General features: G+C 39.2%; 3 protein-coding genes across 6 annotated transcripts in view; all 3 read left to right on the top strand.

The window, feature by feature from the left end:
• The first annotated feature begins 246 nt into the window (after positions 1–246).
• On the top strand, positions 247–7480 carry LOC147320718 (spartin-like). Of its 4 annotated transcripts, none has more exons than XM_086308899.1 (8): positions 247–333; positions 685–1516; positions 3164–3358; positions 4064–4220; positions 4485–4679; positions 4782–4943; positions 5702–5792; positions 6805–7480. In XM_086308899.1, exons 2-8 carry the CDS (start codon positions 716–718, stop codon positions 7046–7048), a joined length of 1845 nt encoding a protein of 614 aa, XP_086165025.1. In that variant the 5' UTR covers positions 247–333; positions 685–715; the 3' UTR covers positions 7049–7480. The 4 variants fall into 4 exon arrangements, with proteins under 4 accessions (XP_086165025.1, XP_086165024.1, XP_086165022.1 ...); XM_086308898.1 differs by having other exon boundaries at positions 254–480; XM_086308896.1 differs by having other exon boundaries at positions 254–580.
• A 477-nt stretch (positions 7481–7957) lies between these two features.
• On the top strand, positions 7958–15212 carry ccdc169 (coiled-coil domain containing 169). Its single transcript, XM_086308903.1, has 8 exons — positions 7958–8646; positions 8745–8827; positions 9104–9214; positions 9602–9642; positions 10737–10835; positions 11257–11310; positions 12031–12107; positions 12445–15212. The coding sequence occupies exons 1-8, from the start codon at positions 8570–8572 to the stop codon at positions 12641–12643; spliced, it is 741 nt and encodes a 246-aa protein (XP_086165029.1). The 5' UTR covers positions 7958–8569; the 3' UTR covers positions 12644–15212.
• dclk1a (doublecortin-like kinase 1a) overlaps positions 12492–16044 on the top strand; it is a 54600-nt gene continuing 51047 nt past the window's right edge. Inside the window, exon 1 of the mRNA XM_086308892.1 lies at positions 12492–12603. The gene's annotated coding sequence lies outside the window, so the exon portion shown is untranslated. The remainder of the gene's footprint in view (positions 12604–16044) is intronic.

The following is a 16044-nucleotide window of genomic DNA, read 5'->3' as shown; positions in this document are numbered from 1 at the left end:
TAATTTGTCATCTTTAAAATGACATCTTTAATTTTTAAAGGTATAATTAAAGGATGTATAAAAGTCCGTGATTTGGGGGTCTAAACGGCTTTATCGTCATCATCATTCAGACGGGACTGACATATGTTTCGTAGATTTTAGACTGGCAAGGCATCTACAACAGTTAAAAGACGGACAATCGGTTTGGAGTTTACTTTGAAAGGACTGGCCGGAAGGCGTTTTTTTTTCTCGCGCCTATCCCGGTTACTTTGATGCGCGAGGCTGGTGGAGCGCGAGAAGACGCCGCAGAGTTAAGAGAAAACTGATATGAGGAGGGGATTTTCAAACCTAAATGTCAGTAGAACACTTGAAGATTCAAATAACGACTCTTTGAAGCATTTTCTTTTTTTTTTGGCAGTAATTGAAGTTCAGTTTCCTAGTAGTCTCCCAGTGATGTGTGGGAAAGCTTTAGAAAGCTCGCACGCAGGTCTTGTTGTTCAGGTAAAACCTGCCGTTTAACCTCTCTGCTGGCAACAGCTGCCAATAACAGTTACATTGCTGAGATTTTTCTCACGTAACTCATAAACGCTGCTGTCACAGAGTACGTAAGATGTGAATTAGTGCCACTGACTACATTTTCTTTCTAGAACAGGTACTATACACACACAGAAGAGAGCTAACAAGCTTTCATTATCTCCTCTCTAGTTTTCTTGCGCCCTTTCCTCAGTGGTAGGCAATGGGTGAACCTGCTGAATTACTGCTCATCAGGGACCAGTATGAGCTGGCGTTTCATTCTTTGAGTCGTGGACTGGCTGCTGAAGAGGCAGAGAAAAGAGCCGAGGCCCTCGAGTATTACAGGAAGGGTCGGCTGCACCTCACTCAGGGACTGGAGGTTCCCACTGGAGGGCAGCGGCAGCAGGGAGCGAACTGGGACACAGCCCGGCGGCTTCAACAGAAGATGAGGGATACTTTAAAGACAATTGAGAACCACCTTTCTGACCTGGAAACATCTCAGCTTACTATAACAGCAAACCAGAGAGACCAGCTGTTGAAGGATCTTTCTGTTCCCCAACTTTATCCAGACCTGGCACCTAACGGCCAGCCTCCCCAAAACTCTGTCCACCATCTCTACCCCACCATACCTGCTACCACCCACAACATTGTCCCAACCCCCAACACAGTCCCTGTCAGTCCTGCGACCCCTCCTGCTCCAGACACACTCCCTGCAGTGGTTTCAAAAACTATAGCCATGGCCAGTCCAGCAGAGCAGCCTCCAGCATACACACCACAGCCCACAGATGGGCACCGTATCCTGGCTTATGCTCCTGTTGAAGGTGGCTTTTGTCCAGGAAGACAGACTGCAGCAGTAGCAGGAGAAAATGGAACTGAACTGCTGTGCATCCCTTCCGGGGTGCAGCTGTTTTTTGTGGCACCAAACGGGCAAGTCAGCTCACTCTCCTCTCCAGGCTACCTTCGCATCATTGTGGTGAACAGTCAGCAGGATTCCCCTGCTGAAAAACCTGCAGTGTTTTTACATGTAAGTATATTTATTGTTAAGTGTATGTTAACCTGTGAGAGTGTGTATTTTAGAAAAGCATTTTTATTTTGGGCGTGTGTCCTGAAGAGCAAGCAGGTGTGACCCCAGGGGAATTGTTTCTTCTGTTTGAGAAGCCTTTCATAACTCTGAGTCAAAGAAATGTTCCTCTTACAAATGATGACGTGTTTTTGACACATTCCTTAACCACTTAAAACACAAGAGAAGTTCCCTACAATAATAAATACACCTTTTAAATGTATTTTTTTATGTACAAGTCGAACAAGACAGTGTGGGACTCATGTTTCATATTATAATTTATGCTATATGCAAGGTTTACGTAATTTATACTTACTTTTTATAGTAATGTAGTGTGAGAAAATTAAAAGGTGCCACTTTTATTAGTAAATTATGGTATTATAAAGTCTTAAGTTTTTTTGTAGACTGCAATTTATGGATATGTTTAGTTCAACAATAAGTATGTGTGTCTACAAAATGTTGGAACTGAATGCTAAAAAGGCAGTGTTGTTAACTGATTTCTTACACCTTTTTTTTTTAGCAACAAATGGTGGATTAGATGTATTTCTTTTCTGAAAAAAGGCCTTTAACATTTTTTTAAAAAAAATATTAAAATAGTTACATATTAAGTTTTAATCATGCCACCAATTGATAGATTGCCCAAATGCTTCACCCTCAGCTTGCAATCCCATCATTGTTGTTACACTGAAACAGCAATGTTGCAGATGAAATTGGTTGCTGAAGTACAAATGCTTATTATTTATTAGACTCTTAAATGAATAACAGTCTAGTTTTAATTTAACAGAAAACTAGACTGTTTCATTTGAGACTTATTATAGCTTGTTCATCTATAGAGCAGATATTCGTTGCTTAATCTTTCCTGTGCAACAGTGTGATTTTATCTACTTTATATCCATTCATATCCTTTTTACTTTGTGCTTTCTGGCAACCTTCTGTGTGATGGCTTTTGTATTGAGTTTATATAAAATACCAATCTATTCTGGCACCTTTACAAAGCCTGTATTATGCTGTGCTGTAAACTGCACTGCAACCCATGACTCTTGTTTCCCACCCGACCAGGCTGGTAGGCTGCTCCTGTATTCTGTCCTTGCTTTGTTTTGGGCCAAGACAATGGTCCCATTAACAGATGACTCTGCGCTTCTGTTGTATTGCTGTTCAGTGTCCTGTGCCCTCACAGGGGTCATGTTATCAGCCGGCATACCAGTGGTACGATGCAGCAAGTGTCTGTATTTTGCCTCAGTTGAGAAGTGACATTAATCCTGAATCCTTAAATCCTACAACGTGTCTATAAACAGACTAGAGGAAATTGTAAATACTTGGAAATGAGAGTACAGTTTTATGCTCAAAAGAGAAAAAGAAAGCACAAATCCTTGGGAAACCCTTCAAACCAAATCTTATAATATCTTCCAGTGAAGTTATTTGATGAAATAATTTTGCATATGGGACATATTCCCCCTCATGGAAACAAACACTCAGCAGATGTTGTCATTTCTCACTCTCTGTGTCATATTAAAGATTTCAGGTTTCTGTTATAAACAGCAGATGTGGATCTAATTTCAAGGACTCTTAACATTCATCACCTACATATTTTAATGTCATTGTGTTTTCCAGGTATGCGATTGGATGTACCCACTGACAAAAGACACCCCAGTGCTGCTGGCTAACTCCGGGATCTTTATGTTCCCTGACTCCTTGGCAGAAATGCCAGGGTGCTATGCGGGTATAGTGTTGTCTTCTGAACTGCCTCCTGCAGACCTGCAGACTTTTCAGGACCTCCTGTCACAGCTTGCTGAATTCAGGATCCAGGTCAGCTTTTACTTCCTTTAGGAAACAAATGCAAGGGTGTGTATGTGTTGGAGCGGAGCTTTGGTGCAATTTTTATAGGATGTTTCTCCTGGTTTGGAAACAGAAAGACCTTGTAGGTAGTAGCTCCTGATGGCGCCTTGGAAATTTTATACATACATATACTGTCAATTTGCTAACTAGTACAGGGAAGATGAAGCTTTTTGAGGTCTGCTATTTATTTGTGCCCAAAAATGATCATTGGGTATGTGAGGGTGTAATGATTTTATCTCTCCATTTTTACCTGTCTTATTGTCTCTATCACAAAGGTTAGCTGTAAAACTACCCAAAACTGTCAAACTGAATTAAAAGCCTTGTGAAACTCTACATTCAAAGCAGTTTGTTATATTGTGTCCATGCATTTAAACAAGCCCTGATTTAATAACTGGAAACGATGCAAAACAAACTCAGTGTCTTAGTGAGTTGTCTTAGTAAAAGCATTAATTGAACCTTTTTGTGGAAACTGAAAACTCATGTTGTGGCTGGTTTAAGTTGTTACACTAGATATACTAGAAACACATTTTTCTTTGACACTTCTTTGACACAGGAGGAATGAAGTGGTTATGTCATGTTGTAGGTAAAAAAATATGCCAACTCTGTTTGGGCGTACTTTTTTTTTTTTTTTTTTTAAAGCAACCCACCCACTGTTTTTGTCCCTTGACTTAACAGGGTCCAGAGGGCACAGAGTCAGAGGTAGTCAACTTGAGTACGAAAGTCCCCCTTAATCCCACAAAAGAGCAAGTAGAACCGACTACATCAGCAGGAGAGCAGGAAAAACTACCACTTCCTGGATGGAGTGAGAAGATGGGTCAAGGAATCTTGACAGGTGAGTTTATAAGCAAGAGTCCTAATGAAGGGGAAAAAAATAACTTGTATATATCCCTTCAAAGTGTTGTATTGAATTCTTATACATTAGACATCCCTCTGTATAAAAAAATGCCCACTAGTGGGTGTTGTTTATCTTTGTAATGCCCTTCAGTGCTTCAAAGAAAATGTTGTTGAAATAGCTTTCATATAGTTTTATTAGAAATTTTTTAAATGACAGTTTCTTTGCTGTTGTACATTCACTATCTCAAATATATCTCCATAGGAGCGCTTCGGTTGAGTGATTCACTGATAAAAGGAGCAGAAGCTACTGGTAGGGCCATTCACAAAGGAGCAGCCAAGATTCGAGACCAACTCACACCTGAAGAGACTCCTTCAGAGGTCAGCCCCAGTACCACCAAACGTCTGGAGATGGCCAGAAAGGCCACTGGGGGTGCTGTTCGAGTCAGCCAGTTCTTGGGTGAGCACTACTTTGAAATAATCCAAGACATCATGTTTTTAAGTCATGGAATCTCTGAACTCTACTTCCAAAATAATAATGATTACCTTTCTGTATCTTTAGTGAATGGTGTAGGCACAGTGGCAGAAAAACTGGCAGAAAAGATGGCACCTCATGTGAAGAAACATGGTGCAAAACTGGTTCCAGAAGCTTTGAAGAAGAAAGAAGACGGCCAAGCTTCCAAAATGGATGGAGCCAAGTTTGTAGCGGTCAGCACTGTGCATGGTATGTACAAGACTTCAGGATGTTCACAACAAGGTTACAGTGCAGTAAAAAAAAAGTACTGAAATGAGTGGACTTGTTTCACATTTACCAAAAAAAAAAACATCCTGATGATTCTCAAGACTTTTGGAAAAATATTCTGTGAATTGATGAGACAATTTTTTGGAGGGTTTGAATCCTCTTGTCTGCCATAAAGCTAACATAGCATTAGTAAAAAGAAGATCATACTATTAGTCAAACATGGTGGTGGTAGTGTGATGGTCTGGAGACTGGTTTGATGCTTCAGGACCTGGAGAACTTGATGGAAATCAATTATGCTCTGTATTAGAAAATCTTGAAGGAGAATATCAGGCCATCAGTTCACATCCTGAAGCAGAACTGTGTTTGAGTTATGCAGCAGGACAGTGACCTGAAACTCACCAGCAAGTCCACGTCTGAATGATTAAAACCCCCCAAATAAATGTCTTGAAGTGCCATAGTGAAAGTCTGAACTTAAAGCTAACAGAACCAGTTATTAGGTTTAGAGGGCATTTACTTATCTTTGTCCAATATTAAAATTTGATTGATGATCTGAAACAACACCTGCGTGACAAATATGCAAAAACTCAAGGAGAGGGCAGATGTTTTTTCAAGACACTAAATGTTAATCAGTTAAAAAATTGTGCATAGACTGATACAATTCTCATATCATCACTAGCACTAACTATCACATTAAAGTTCTAAAGTATAAGGTTTCTAAAATCGGTGATATTTTGAACTAGGTTTGGCTACCATTTGGTCCAGTCTGGAGACTGGAGCAAAACTTGTTGGGAAAAGTGTGGCAGCAGAGACGGTCTCAACTGTCACTTACAAGTAAGTTCATATATTTTAATTAATTCATGCTTTAGTATCATGAGTGGATTAATGTTATCTTTTGTTTCCATCTTGTTTCTGAACCTGTTTGGTCATTTTAAACATCAGTACCAAGCTGGATCAGAAACCAGTCTGATTCTTACCTACTTTGCCTCTTTCTTCTTGGGATGGTGGTGCTCTGACCTGCTTTTCACACCTATTTCTTTTCAGATTTAGGGGCTTAGAGAATCTTTTAAACTTGTCCAGAAACATATGACTGCACAGCGGACTAAAGGAAAAGGCTTGTAAACTAACACGTGTACCTGCTCAACCCTTTCATGCACACAGCAGTAAACTGTCAACAAGATAAATACAACAACATAACGCGGAACTAACTTAATCAAAATGGCATTTCTTAGTCATACATGTCAGACACAGAAAGTATGTGTTTTGGTTTCTGTTTTGACTCTTTGTAATTTAAAACCTTGCCTAAACAGGATACGTAACAGATTGGGTGTTTCCTTTGCTCTAGCCCCATAAATGCAACACTGCTTTTATGCTTCGTGTCTAATTCCCTCTGTGTGTTATTCAAAGAACAGTAATGGCTTTGAAAACATAGGTGACCTACACTCAGTGATATGTCTGAACACCTTCTGTGTAGACAAATACATCCCTGGAGTTGGTGCTACTGGGCTAATGTTCTGTTTGAGCTGTGGCTTCTGTGTAGACACAATATAAATATCAGGTGTCTTTCTGGGTCTGTCCATGTTACTGTTACATGTCAGCTTGTGCTGGGTGGTGATGCTTATGCTCTTCATACTATTTATCTGTAGATATTTTCCATAGTTTGTTGTTAATAAACAGCTATAAATAATGATATGACTGTGTTTTCCTAATTCTTTTGTCTTTTTTATGTGAATGACTGTAGTAAACAAACTTGCCCCAGATTTCAATTCACATGCTCATTAAATTTTCTTCCATCACACAACTCTACCACCATTTCTGTAACCTCACCACATTAATTGTGGTGAAGGTACGGCAACAATGCAGGCGAAGCCACAGACACTGGTCTCCAGTCGGTGATCAACATTGGCGTGACTGCAAACAACATCGATAATGTAGGCATCAAAGCCTTTTTCAAGAAGGCCGGCAAATGCACGGCCAAGGAATTGGCCGCAAAATCAAATGAAGAGAAAAAGTTGCAGAAGGAAGTACAAGAGGATGAGGCTGAGGCAAAAGATGTACAGAAGAACAAGGAAGAAGAGAAGAAAAAATAGATTTCCAGTGCATCTTAATGCCTTCCTGCATGTTTTATCTTTGATAGGGATCTTATGAAAAATAGACCTTTCAGTTCTTTGCTATATTTTGTCATGTCCATGTGAACATACTAGAATTAATTTAACACTGAATGGAGTTTTGCTTCTAATTTTAAGTTATTTAAGTCTGTGTTTCATTTATATACAGATATTAAGATATTCATGTTATATGTACAGATAGTCTTCAGCCTTCAATGTATGTATTCTTTTACTAATGTGATTAAACGTTTTTAGGCGCATTTAAGCAAGAGATGAATTTATAAAATGTCTGTCAGGAAAACAGAAAAGCAACAAACCAAAAACTCCTGCGCCCTTGTCGACGTTTCCTGATAAGCTGTGCCAAAAAAAAAAAGGTCGTCTGCCAAAAACTGCACGTATTTAAACTATGAATAGCTTGTTGGTCTATAATATGTGAAACATATGTCACATGTATCCCTCGTGGAGGATATCAAGTCATCTTGAGCCACAAACAACATTCGTGTAACAAGGTAGAAGCGTCTGTTTTTGGCAGTGACTTCTATATATCCTTAATTTTTCCAGTTATAAAAATCTGGTTGATATTAAAAACGTGTTTTTAAGAGTAATCTGGCCAAGAGGATAGCAGATATTGCAACAAATATAACAATAGTTCTGTAAACATACTTTAAGTGGACAAAATGGACCGGGTTGGTTATAATGTAAGTACAATAGAGGGAGTTATAAAGATACTTAAAAAAACATCTAATTTTATGATTTGATATATAACCCCTTTGTAAACCCTGTTCACGGAGGTCTCTCTACCAAGATACGTAAAGATATTCCACATAAAAAACACAAAAAACACTGGATATCATTTTTTGGCACGCGATCACTTTTTGGCACAACACCGGTGTTGTGCCAAAAAGTGATTGTCTGCCAAAAACTGATTTCCAGTGTTTCTGTGTATTTTTTATGTGTAATATCTTTACGTATGTTCGTAAATAGACTTCGGTGAACAGGGGATACAAAGGGGTTACATAAAGAATTAAAACATTATCTGTTTTTTAAGTATCTTTACAACTTGTACTTACATTATAACCAATCCGGTCCTTTATCCCCACTTAAAATATTTTTACAGAACTATTGTAATATTTGCTGCCATTTCTGCTGTCCTGTTGGGCAACTTACTCTTACAAAATACATTTTTAATGTTAATGAGATTTTTTTTACTGCATAAATAAAGGTTATATAAAAGTCGCTGCCAAAAACTGATTGCGGCTTGTATCTTGCTACACGAATGTTGTTTGTGGCTCAAGATGACTTTATGTCATCCATAAGGGATGCATTTGACATATGTTTAACATATTATAGCCCAACAAGTTACTTATAGCACTTTAAATATGAGCAATCGCTTTTTGGCAAATACCGGAAATCAGTTTTTGGCAGACAATCACTTTTTGGCACAACACCGGAAACGGCGGTTTCCGTAGAAACCCAAACAAAGCTTAGATTTTTTTCAGAAACATGGCTAAAGCTAGCGAGGACTGTAAATACGCGTTGGCACGGCTGCAGGTAGAACTGGAAAAGGAGAGGGGGATGAAGTAAGTCTGAAATAACAACAGAAAGACCTTTTTTGTTTGTTTAAATAAATGTTAACTTACACACTGCAAAAATAGTATAATTTAGTTCTTGGTCGTAGAGAAATGCTTGAAGAGTCAGTGTCTGATCTGCGGAGTACCACGAGTGAACTCCAAGAAAGACTGCACAGTGTTGATGGGGAAGGTAAGCAAAATTAAAGTGACTGGTAGAATTGGTTGGTCAATTGGTTGACTAAATATCCGTGCTAAAGAGCGCTTGAACAGGTGTAATAAACTGTCTAGTGAGTGTATGTGTTTAAATGTATGTTAGCTTGAGTACTGTTTACCACATGATATTACATTAGGACCTCCAGAAAAAAAATAAAGGTCAGACATGGTTCTCTTTTTGTTGTCGGTAATGTCTTCAGTCCTCAAAAGGACTATATTATGATGGTTTTCTATGTTTCTGCTGATGTATCAGGAAATGAGTGGAGGACAAGGTATGAGACACAGGTAGAGCTAAATGGGCAGCTGGAACGGCAGATCTCACTCATCCGTGAGAGACTGGAAGACATAAGAGGAAACCCTGTGGGTAAGTTCTCAGGCTTTCAAAAAACTTTACTGTGAAAGCACATTCATTATGTTGCAGTTTTTTCACAAGTGTTTGTAAGTAACAACACTATACCTCTGTGTATAGTGTGGTTATCTTTCTCCAGATCAAGAGTAGTGTCATCTGCAAAAACTCTTTTAAATATATGAGCTCAACATTTCCAATACATGAAGCATTTGTGATGATGATGTTGCTCGTGTAAAATAGGCAACTTGGGAGGAAAATATTTATTTTTCAAATAAACTCTCTTTTTCCATTTAGTGCAATAAATAAGACAAGATGGAATACTTCCACCCATCTCGAGAAGTTTTTTTTTTCAGTATTATGCATACACACATAATACTCAAATGCTCTTGCTTTTTTTTGCAGACCGACTGGCTTCTATTCGGTCGTATGAGGACATGCCAGTGGTGAGCGCAAATGTTCATTTTCCACTGAGGGTTTGTCTTTATCAGTTTTGTTAAATTTGATATTTTTTTTCCAAGGACAGTTTGACAAAGCGAGAGGGAGCTGCAAGTGTAAGACAGAAGCACGCGCCACAAGATAGAGCCAGAGATGCAGAATCGGTTAAAGAGAGTGGACAGCACAGGCAGAACTGTTTGGCCAGCTGCTCTCTATTCTCCTGCTGATGCAGGATGAATAAGCCAGAGTTTAATCACAGCGCTGTAATCACAGGATTACAAACCATGGGAGAGTAATACACACTAATTACAATACTTTAAGGCACACCAAAGGTTGCACAATACAGTCTAAATATGTGTGTATTTCTTAGAGCAGTGCTAACAGATGCTTATTAGTGTAACCAAGGAAACAATATTGCATACTGGAAGTCTTTAGACAAACTGAGCATGACAGTATGAGAGAGTGAGCATGTGAGAGGAATGTTATCACGATACTGTTAATATGGAGGTAAATGAAAGTGTTCTGGTAAAGTAAGCAATACAAGAGCATGCTACTATGTCTAAAGCTCTAAAGAATGAGGCTAAGAATATTTCTGATTAGTGATCTCAGTGCCTCAAATGCATCCTCTTAGTGGCATACAACTCTAACACAATTAATGATTAGGAAGAAAAAAAATGTGATCTAACCAAGCAGAAAAGAACACTTGGCTGATCCGAAGACATCAGACTGATATTCAGAGAGTGGTACTCATAGATTTCAAGTATTGCAACCTTAAAACACTCTCCTCTCAGGTGCACAATGAAAAGAAGCAGACTGTTCCAAACCTAGAAAATTGCAAAGGTCTTACTGGTCTTTTCTGGGCTATAAATCTTACCATTTCACAGGGCTAATGTGTTTATATGGTTATTAAAATACGTATGAGCTCAGTCCATTTTTGTACTCGTGTTTTCTGCATTAACGATGCTGCTATTGTTTGATCCCGTCAGGCAGCACAGTGCAATTCAAGAACAAATTGATTGGTAATTCAGCAGCGTGACACCCTCGTACTCTGTGGCCTCTTTGTCGTGATTTGTTTCTAATTAACGGGAACGCTTTGGCACAGGAAACACTGAGACAACGTCTGAAGCTCCTGACCGGGGAGAAATCTGACCTCCAGAGTCAGCTAATGGATTGTCATCTTCAAATTGAACAAGAAGGAAAGGTGTGACTCCTAGCTGTCCCTTTTGACATAGAACAGTGAGAGGGATTGTTTGAGGTCACAACGTCTGCTGTTCTACTTATGTTTTGTTTTTTTTAATTTCTTAGACAAGCAGCTTTAGTTTTTTCCAGGTAATAAATAGTTTACTTGTGAGTAGCCACCATTAGCAGTGGATTGAGAAAGATTTAGTTTTGTTTATTGTTCTGCTCAACAAAGAGAGAGATATTCGCTGAATGCTGGTTTAGCAAACGACACGTGCAGTCAGTAATCCCTGTTGCTAATTAACATTGAAGACTTGAGAAGTGCACACACAAACATACACACATTGTACCCACGAGCAGATAGATTATTGCCTGATAGAACAAGCGTGGCTCATGAATACAAATTTGTGACGGTATAGCTTGCTGTTTTTTCCAAATTTCAGGCTTTTCATAAAACCAATGATGAGAGGCGGGCATACCTGTCAGAAATTGCTAAGGTAAGCAGTCACAATCTTAAGCAAATACCCGTTAACGACTAATCCTTGACTGCTAAACACATGCTCTGGTAAGTGTTACAGTAAGTGTTATACTTCTAATGACATACTCTGCATACTGTGTTTCTGCTTTTTTCATGCAGCTCTCATTTATTCTCCTGTTATATAACAGGTCAGTCTGCTCAGGCAAAAAAGGAAGTCAAGGACTTTCCTCTGTATGTTGCAACAAAACAGGTTTCTGCAGAGCGCAAGCTGAAGTGAAACTGAGTTCACTGTGTTTTAGAGACCATAGGTCACAGTTACTGCAGCTTTACATCATGTGTCTACAGCAGGGATGTCAAACTCATTTTACATCATGGGCCACATATAGCACACTCTGATCTTAAGTGGGCCAGACCAGAAAAGTACATTTAACTGAAGATTTAATCACTGAGATGTCTTTAATGTACAAAAATGTCAGTTTAATGGTGCATTTACGTTTTTCTTCATAATAATGTGTAAAATTACAGAAAAAGGTTCTGGTAGCTCATTGCTTGCCCAGCTGTAAAACTGATGAAAATAAAGTTAAAAGTTCAAAATCTATGCACTTCTTCACATTTTTCAAAGCCTTCCAGTGAGCCAGATTTGAGTCTTTACTGGGCCAATTCCTGCCCACGGACCTTTTGTTTGACACTCCTGGTCTAGAGTGGACTTGAATTACTAATCGGTTCTCTTCTCCTACAGCTGTCATCTACCCATGAAGCTCAAAGAAGACAGTACTTTGCACAGCCACAGAGGGCACCAGAGAGCAAACAAATGAGGTCTGTGAAGCACAAGGCCCACAGATTATGGACAAAATAACATAAACTGCAGCGCAATAACATGCTTTATAGAATGAATGCAGAATGAGCTTCACTTATTAATTTGGGAGGAAGCAATACATGTGTCACTGAAATCAGTTTTCCCTCAACTCCTTAACTGTGTATTCATGCTTGACAAACAATTCATGCTGTAAATAAATAAATAGATTCTGACATTTTCTAAGGCTATTATTGACATAATGACTGTTAGATAAAGCCACTGACATTGTTGTTTTAATCAAAGCAATTTTGGTAGATATAAATTGTACTTTTCTCCCTTTCATCTCCTGTTGCTTAGAGGGAAGCAGACTGGCAGGAAGGCAGAGGCTGATTCTAAGAAAGGAAAAGAGGGAGGAGAAGAAGATGGTGGCGAGGCCTTTGTGAAAGAAAGAGAAGGAGGTGATGGTGGAAGAATAGCAGAGAGAAAAGGAGAGAAGAAATTACAAAGGAAAAGCAGGTTACCCACGCTTAAGCACAACCCGAAGCATGATCCGTAACCCAAACTTAGTCATGTTGCTTTTGGTTATGCTTTAGTTCACATTGCGACTGATTATGTTGAAATACTGCAGTTTCTACACTAACCAGCCACTTAATTAGGTACACTTTGTACTGTCCAGTACTCAGCTGGACCTCCTTTTTCTTTAAGAGCTGCCACAATTCTTTATGGTATTGATTCAACAACCTGCTAGAATAATTCCTCACAGATTTTGGTCCTTTTTGCATCATGCAGTGGCTGTACATTTGTTGGCTGCACATCCATGATCTAAATATCCCATTTCACCACAACTCAAAGTTGCTGTACTGGATTGAGATCTGGTGATTGTTGAAGACATTTGAGTAAAATTTGAGGTGATTTGAGCTTTGTGACATGATGCAGTGTCCTGCTGCAAGCAGCCATCAGAAGATAGGTACACAGTGGTCATAAACAGATTATTAGCAACAACACTCAGGCAGGCTGTGGTGTTTAAACAATACAGCGCTGATACTAATTGACCCAACGTGTGCCAAGAAAATATCTCTCACACCATTACACCACCTCCAGCAGCCTGAACTGCTGACAAAAGGTATGATGGATCCATGCTTTCAAATTGTTTATACCAAATTCTGATGCTGCCAGCTAAATGTTTCAGTGGCAAGACTCATCTTGCCAGACGACATTTTTCCTATCTTCTGTCGTCCAATTTTTGTGAGCCCTTTTTCGATTCAGTTAAATTTGATTTATATAGTTCTCAGTCATCACAAGGCACTTTATATTGTAAGGTTGAGAGCCCACAGTAATACAGAGAAAACCCAAACAATCAGAAGGAACCCCCATCAGAACCAATTTTGAGGGAGGGGCAACCACCTGCAGCAGCTGGTTGGGGGTGAGGGGAGGGAGACAGGACAAAAGACACGGTGTGGAGAAGAGCCAGAGATTAATAATGACTAATGATTAAAAGTAAAGTGGTGGATAAACACATAATGAGCAAGAACAGGTGAATGAATGAGAATTGCTCAGTGAATCATGGGAATCCCCCAGCAACCTAAGCCTATTGCAGTGCTGCAGTGGGAGGATTCAGGGTCACCAGGCCTGATCCTAAAATCAGAGAGGGTGTCTGTCACCAAAACAAAATCAGAACCGCAAGTAAGATAGCAGTCTGAGTGCTCTATGTGGTACTATGAGGTCTTTGATATGAGATGGACCTTTAGATTTGATTCGGGATTTAACATGGAGCCAATTAAGAGGACCTAAAATGGGAGAAATACTGTCTTTCTCTTGTCAGGACTCTTGATGCAGCATTTTAGATCAGCCAAAGGCTTTTTAGGGAGTTTTTAGGACATCCTGATAATAATGAATTACAGTAGTCCAGCCTAGAATTTGTTTTTCCAGCATTACTCTGACACAGGATGTTTCTAATTTTAGAGATGTTGTGCAAATGCAAGGAAGCAGTCCTACATATTTGTTTAATATGCGTATTGAAGGACACATCCTGGCCAAAAATAGCAAGTAATACCATACTGAGGTGCGGTATTCTACTTCAGTAGCTCGTTTGCTTCAAGGTTCAACGTGTTGCGTGTTCAGAGATGCTCTTCTGGTTATTTGAGTTACTGTTGCCTTCAATTTGAAGAAGTCCATTCTCCTCGGACCTTTGACATCAACAAGACATTTTCAACCTGAGAACTGCTACTCATTGGATATTTTCTCTTTTTCTGACCATTCTCTGTAAACTCTCAAGATGGTTGTGTGGGAAGATCCCAGTAGATCGGCAGTTTCTGAAATACTCTCTGGCACAAACAACCAGGCCACATTCAAAGTCACTGAAACCACCTTTATTCCCCATTCTGATGCTCAATTTGAACTTTGGCAGATCAATTTGATCATGTCCATATGCCTAAATGCTTTGAATTGCTGTCGTGTGATTGGCTGATTAAATATTTGTGTTAACAAGCAGTTCAGCTGGCATACTTAATAACATGAATGTGAATGTATTTCCTTTTTTCTGTCCATTTGCTGCAGTTGGTATTGTGTTTTTATTTTTGTATTTTTTTTTCATTTGATAAGGTAACCACAGTATTAACCTGATGTCAAGCTATAAAAGGCTACATTCACAACAAAGTGTGGGCTTAGTGTTTTCTTACGTGTTTCTTTGAACAAGGAGATGAATTATTTAAAAAGAGAAATGTTTCAAATATGGGTTTTTAAACTTTTGTGGCTAAGGCCTTTATTTCAGGACAGGAAACAAGCTGAAGGCTTTGAGTCTAGTGTGCTACAAGCCTGCCAAGTTGAACATTTCTTGTGTCACTGCAGTTTTTTTTAACACCTCCTACGATTCACATTACGTATGCAGCACCACATCACCGCTCTCGCTGTTTGTAGTTTCTCCACAGAGCAAACAGTCACCCATGTCCCACCTACTGACCACCTTTTCAAATGTGGGTGTCAGAAAACTCTATCGATATGAGATGAAGTAGTGAATAGGAAAAAAACAACAAAAAAAACAAACACCAGGAGTACTGCTTCAGTTGTATTTGTGAAACGTGTAGGATGGTTTCAGTTCTTCTCAGCCTTGCTGAATTACACTGAATTAAAACAAAATCACAAAGCGGACAACATGGTGCCATAGGCATAAATTGTATAATTTAATTTTTTTGTCCTGTCCCTGTAAATCCTCTGAAAAGTATCGCCTGATCAGCTCGAGTCCTAATGCTTCAATTTCCACGGGAGGAATTTGTTTATTGAGCTGGTATTTACTTTTTGATATGGCTGACTTGGTGTACGCTTCTAAGTGTGATCCACAACAGCTTGTTTATCTTAGATTCATGACTTCATTTAGGCATAGCCAGTTCACATCGCCTCATGAAACACTGAGCACATTTGCAGTGTACCACTCTCTCCTTCTAACTAGTCTCTAGTCTTCTGCCATCTCAATTTCACGTATAAGCTTTTTTTATTTATTACAACTCAATGCGTCTTGCCGATGAATCACACAGCCACAGAGGAACTACCCAAATGTCTTCTCCTGACAGGTGAAAGAGAATGACAAATCACAACAGCGACTCTCAAAACACAATGATTCACAATACTGCTGCATTACTATGCTAATTCATTTGGCTCGCGCACTTTTGTGGTAGCACACGTGTTCACACACCCTTCTGTGTAGTGTGAAAGCATTGCATCAAAATACATTAATCACAGGTTGTAAATTGAAAGCAGGTTTTAATTACTCCAGATGAGACTTCAATATCAGTTATCAGTCCATAAATCCATCCAATTGAGCTTCAGCTTCTTTATCATAACCTCACAGAAGTGTATTTGCAGAAGTGTTCTACATCGTGCCTTTTTGTGTTTTTCTAACATTTGAATGAAAACGTGGCCGTTATGCACATTGCTGAGAAAAGGAGCTTGGCATAAAAATAT

This window comes from Aulonocara sp. 'chitande type north' Nkhata Bay, linkage group LG10 (assembly GCF_057382095.1).
Source record: "Aulonocara sp. 'chitande type north' Nkhata Bay isolate Kocher_YH1m ecotype deep benthic linkage group LG10, A_spYH_male_GT1.1, whole genome shotgun sequence".
NCBI lineage: Eukaryota > Metazoa > Chordata > Actinopteri > Cichliformes > Cichlidae > Aulonocara > Aulonocara sp. 'chitande type north' Nkhata Bay.
This window is presented reverse-complemented; position numbering and strand designations above follow the sequence as displayed.

Bases quoted from the DNA above. Each gene is read 5' to 3' on its own strand.
- LOC147320718 (XM_086308899.1), top strand. From the start codon at position 716: ATGGGTGAACCTGCTGAATTACTGCTCATCAGGGACCAGTATGAGCTG. The intron at 4,944-5,701 runs GTATGTACAAGA...ATTTTGAACTAG, and splicing joins AGCGGTCAGCACTGTGCATG to GTTTGGCTACCATTTGGTCC. The intron at 5,793-6,804 runs GTAAGTTCATAT...ATTGTGGTGAAG, and splicing joins GTCTCAACTGTCACTTACAA to GTACGGCAACAATGCAGGCG.
- ccdc169 (XM_086308903.1), top strand. From the start codon at position 8,570: ATGGCTAAAGCTAGCGAGGACTGTAAATACGCGTTGGCACGGCTGCAG. The intron at 9,215-9,601 runs GTAAGTTCTCAG...TTTTTTTTGCAG, and splicing joins CATAAGAGGAAACCCTGTGG to ACCGACTGGCTTCTATTCGG. The intron at 9,643-10,736 runs GTGAGCGCAAAT...GCTTTGGCACAG, and splicing joins CGTATGAGGACATGCCAGTG to GAAACACTGAGACAACGTCT.